Source organism: Curcuma longa, unplaced genomic scaffold (assembly GCF_044706935.1).
Source record: "Curcuma longa cultivar G26 ecotype Majalengka, Jawa Barat unplaced genomic scaffold, ITB_CL_G26_1.1 contig_22929, whole genome shotgun sequence".
NCBI classification, from domain to species: Eukaryota; Viridiplantae; Streptophyta; class Magnoliopsida; order Zingiberales; family Zingiberaceae; genus Curcuma; species Curcuma longa.
The window spans coordinates 6,005-10,168 of record NW_027432045.1 but is presented as its reverse complement, the minus strand read 5'-3'; the positions used below and the strand labels follow the sequence as shown (position 1 = coordinate 10,168).

Genomic DNA, 4,164 nt, shown 5'->3' with positions numbered 1-4,164 from the left:
ATAGTGTTCAACACTACTTTTGAATCTCCTACATAAAATTATAACTTGTGTCAATTTACACACAGACTAAATTTTTGTAAACAAGCTCTAGACAGATAAAAAGATCATAAAGCTAAGGCTTTAGGATATGATGTGACTCAAGGACAATGTAAAAACCTACTAAGACTTGGATTGAGTCAAATTAGAGCTAAATAAGACTATCAATGTATTTTGATTAAAACTAATTAATGAAATTAGAGAATTAAAAAAATTAAAACCTGGGCATGAAGTTGAAGAAGGGAATATATAAAGTAGGTAGAAATGATATCCAATTCTAGTCTCAACGACTCAACCTCCTCCATAACGTTATGACTCTGTGTCAATTGACTCTGTGTCATAACGTTATAAAAATTTGTATATCAATTTGTTTATTATTATTATTAAATTAATTTTTAAATAATCTGTAATTTGCTTTTAAACTTGTGACCAACAAAATAGTCATGTAAACCTTTTGACAAAGTTATTATATTTATATTTTTTAGTCTTCTTTTGAAATCAAAATAAATAGATATACTACAGAATATCATTAGAGTTTATATATTAAAATTCAATAAAAAAACTGTTGGATATGTTAAACAACAGATTTTGTACATACATCTAAGAAAGAAATACATACATACATTCGTATACATACAGGGATCTCATATTAGGTACGTATGATACAACATTTCTAAGCACTAATTCTAGTGATGGAAGAACAAAAAAAGCTATACTGTTTATACATATATCACAAACCAAATATGTCATTTGAATTAAAGATGGACGTAGCACTAAACTGCCTGGCATTCAAGTCTCCACCATCCAAGGCAGAGCTAAACCGATCCAGCCATTGGGTCGAATTGTGATTTTCAGTCTCTTCCACCCAATCTGAGGTCATATCTATGTCATCAAGCATGATAGGATCAACATCTGCAGCCTTTCCTTTCGGTTGGAGCTTAAGATTGTAGTGAACATAGAGAAGGTCACTTAGAGCCTCCTTATTAAGCAGATTGCGCTTTTCTGAGTGAATTTGCTGAATTGAACTCCAGTTTCTCTCATAGATAGAGGAGGTGCTGCAGACCTGGCTAAGTATTCTCACCGCCACGCGCTGTAGACCAGGAGCTGAATCACCATACTGTTCCCACCACATTCCTGATGTGTAAAATGAAGTTAACATGCTAAGTTTTAAACTTACAGGAGCAGCAAAAGATGCTAAATTCATGAATATATACCCGGGGATGTGGTGTTGCGAGCTTCCTTAGCCAAATTGGACCCAAATATCCCTTGTGCCTTTTTAAATATGTAGATCTGTTGTGTGATATCTTGTCTCAGTTCAGGTATTGGTAGTAGCTTGTCTAGAACAGTGAGGAATTGTTCCTTTATGATCCCAAGAAATTTCACTTCGGGATTGTATTGTATGCTAGGATTTAGATATGCTGCTGCAGCATGGAGTGGTGAGTGAAGCTGGTTTTGCCACCTTGTATCGACTATATCGAAAAAAGTCTTGCATTTCCCTTCGTCCATTATGTAGTAAGTCCTTATGAACTCCTTGGCCCTTGTCATAGATTCGTATATATAGCCAGTTGCAGGTTTACCCCCAGAAACATCCCTTGACACTTTTAAAAGAGGTTCAGAAACAGCTGCAATTTCTTCAACTACCGCCCAAACTTCATTGTCATCTAGGATATCCACGCAAGAGACACTTTGAGGTCTGTTGGCATAAGGAGAAGATGAATATTCTGGGCTATTGAACATATGCTTCAACCTTGATCTGTGCCTCAACATTGACTGCAAGGTAAGAAAGTTTGATGTAGACCTCATAGTGCCAGAGCAAACAAGATCCTGACCGCCTGTGAACTTTCTCATTAAATCAAGTACCCAGGTATGATTGTAAATGAATCTCGTGATGGATTGTGCTTGCAAGATGCATCTATTCACCCAGTCGATGCTGGAAAAGTCCTCCAGAATTAAATTCAAGCAATGAGAAGCACAAGTAGACCAGACGATAGTGCTGTAGTTCTGCATTATGAGATTTCCAATGCTCAAGTAATTTAAACAGCTATCTGTGATAACTTGAACAACATTTTCAGGGCCAAATTCTTGAATGATAGAATCAAATAAATCATAGAGGCATTTGGTATTTTTGAAGTATGCAGATGCATCGACAGATTTGTAGAAAAAGGTTCCTAAAGGAGATGAGATAAAAAAGTTAATTAAGGCTCTTGATTTATGGTCTGTCCATGTATTGGCAAGGATAGTGCACCCAGTGGTTGCCCAGTCTTTCTGCATTTCTTTTATTTGCAAGGTGACCTCAGATTTCAGCTTCTGCAACCATGTTGTCCTCAAAGCTTCTGGTGAGGGCCCTCTGAATCCTGAACCACCAAGAGCCTCCAGCATTAGCTGATATGAACAAGTGCGGGCCACACTGAAATCCAACTTGTTTTCAAAGAAGAACTCGGCGATGCATCTCTCTGCATCAAGAGATTGTGGCCTGATGGCAGTGCATCCTGTATGAATTTTTGGTACAGGAGGTGAAATATCTAGCAGGGGCATCAGAGGTTTAATACTCGGAACTAATGCAGGAAATATAGTTTCAATCTGCCTTTGCTTTTTAGAAGTGGAGCTGCAAGCATCCTTTCCCTCTTCTTTCATTGTTATAATTTCTTTCACCCTTTCAGTAATTTCATCTCTGACTTTTGTGCATGGATGGACACCTTTTCTTGGCAAACGAGATAAATGAAACTTCAGTCTGCTAATGCCCCCGTTCAGTACTTTGAGGCAGAATTTGCATCTCACCTTATTTCCGTCCATCTTCTCACAGTATTCCCAGCAAACATCTTTTTCTCGAACCACTGGGGTAGCCGATTATCATAAGCAATCACTATTCAATTTCTAAGTAGTGAAAAGTAATTGAAATTCACTCATTATCTGGACCAACATTAGAGATGAGACCAAAGAAAGGAAGATGCAATATCTCAATCAAAACATGTTTTGATTGCCTGTAAAACATGATCTCCTGGTATTGCGGTTCTGCTAAAAACGACACTTAATGGTCATCATGAAACTAAGAAAGTTATAAAGAAACTTACTGATGCCAGTGGAGCAGTATCCAATACGTTCTCTGCAAAATTAGAGCAAAACAAAAATAAACAAATATTACCAACATCGTATTTTACAGAGAGAAAAGGTATATCATTATTTGTAGTACAAAATAAAAGATGACAGAACTCAGATAAAAGCTACACATTTGTCAAAAGAAATCCATGATGTTCAGAATCAAAAAAGAAAGAAAAGCATGAAAATAATATAGCGAAAAAAAATTCAACACAGGAAGTAAAAGCATGCAGGTCTTCTTAATCAGTATAAGCTAATTTTATTTTGTCCACTGACCACTAGTAAAGCCCCAACACATTATTTGGAGGTTCAAGTTCATTATATGTGATTCCTTTTACTAAATAATTACTTCTTGCAAGCGTTTAAAGATAATATTGGTTGACATGCAATTGCAAATAACTAGAAGAAAAAAAAACATCATAAGTACTTCATGCTTCTGAGCACTTTCAGTTTTAGAAAAATATGATAGGTAAAAGTTAAGTTTGGAAGAGTTTAGAAGAAATGGATAATCAAGGAGATGCCCCAAGAAGTAGAAACTAGAAAGGTTTCATAGCATCAAATTTATAAGTATAAGGTGATAAACAATATCTTTCTAAACTATAGAGGGATTGCATTGACAAGCCACACTGTGAAACTTTGAAAAATGATCACAGCGAAGAGCATTAGAGATTAACCGAATAATTCAGATGATAAAAATTCAGTTTGGTCTTATGCTCACAAGACCAATCCTAACAAGGCAACTAATAAAAAGATATAGGGAAAAGATAGCTTTGACCATGTTTTTTATTGACTTAGGGAAAGCTTATGTTAAAGTCAAACAATTACAGTGTTGGATTTTAGAGACAAAACAAATATCTAGTCTATGTTTATGTGAAAATATATATTTGATGATGTAGTCACTGGTGTTAGAGCTAAAATAATTAATGAGACAGGAAATGACTGTCTTATAACTATAGATTTTAACAAAGATCATCTATAAGTTCTTATCTTTTGATATCATACTAGATGAGATCACCAATTTTATTCACAATA

General features: G+C 35.4%; 1 protein-coding gene across 1 annotated transcript; it reads right to left on the bottom strand.

Annotated features, from left to right (window-relative positions):
- Positions 1–679: 679 nt before the first annotated feature.
- Positions 680–2,857, bottom strand: LOC141818013 (uncharacterized). The gene is made up of 2 exons (XM_074705614.1): positions 1,251–2,857; positions 680–1,170 (listed from the first exon to the last, which is right to left on the bottom strand). The coding sequence occupies exons 1-2, from the start codon at positions 2,827–2,829 to the stop codon at positions 767–769; spliced, it is 1,983 nt and encodes a 660-aa protein (XP_074561715.1). The 5' UTR covers positions 2,830–2,857; the 3' UTR covers positions 680–766.
- Positions 2,858–4,164: the final 1,307 nt, after the last annotated feature.

Excerpts from the sequence above, each read along its gene's own strand:
- LOC141818013 (XM_074705614.1), bottom strand. The coding sequence starts at position 2,829 with ATGGACGGAAATAAGGTGAGATGCAAATTCTGCCTCAAAGTACTGAAC. Across the intron at positions 1,171-1,250 it reads TCGCAACACCACATCCCCGG|GAATGTGGTGGGAACAGTAT; the intron begins GTATATATTCAT and ends TTTACACATCAG.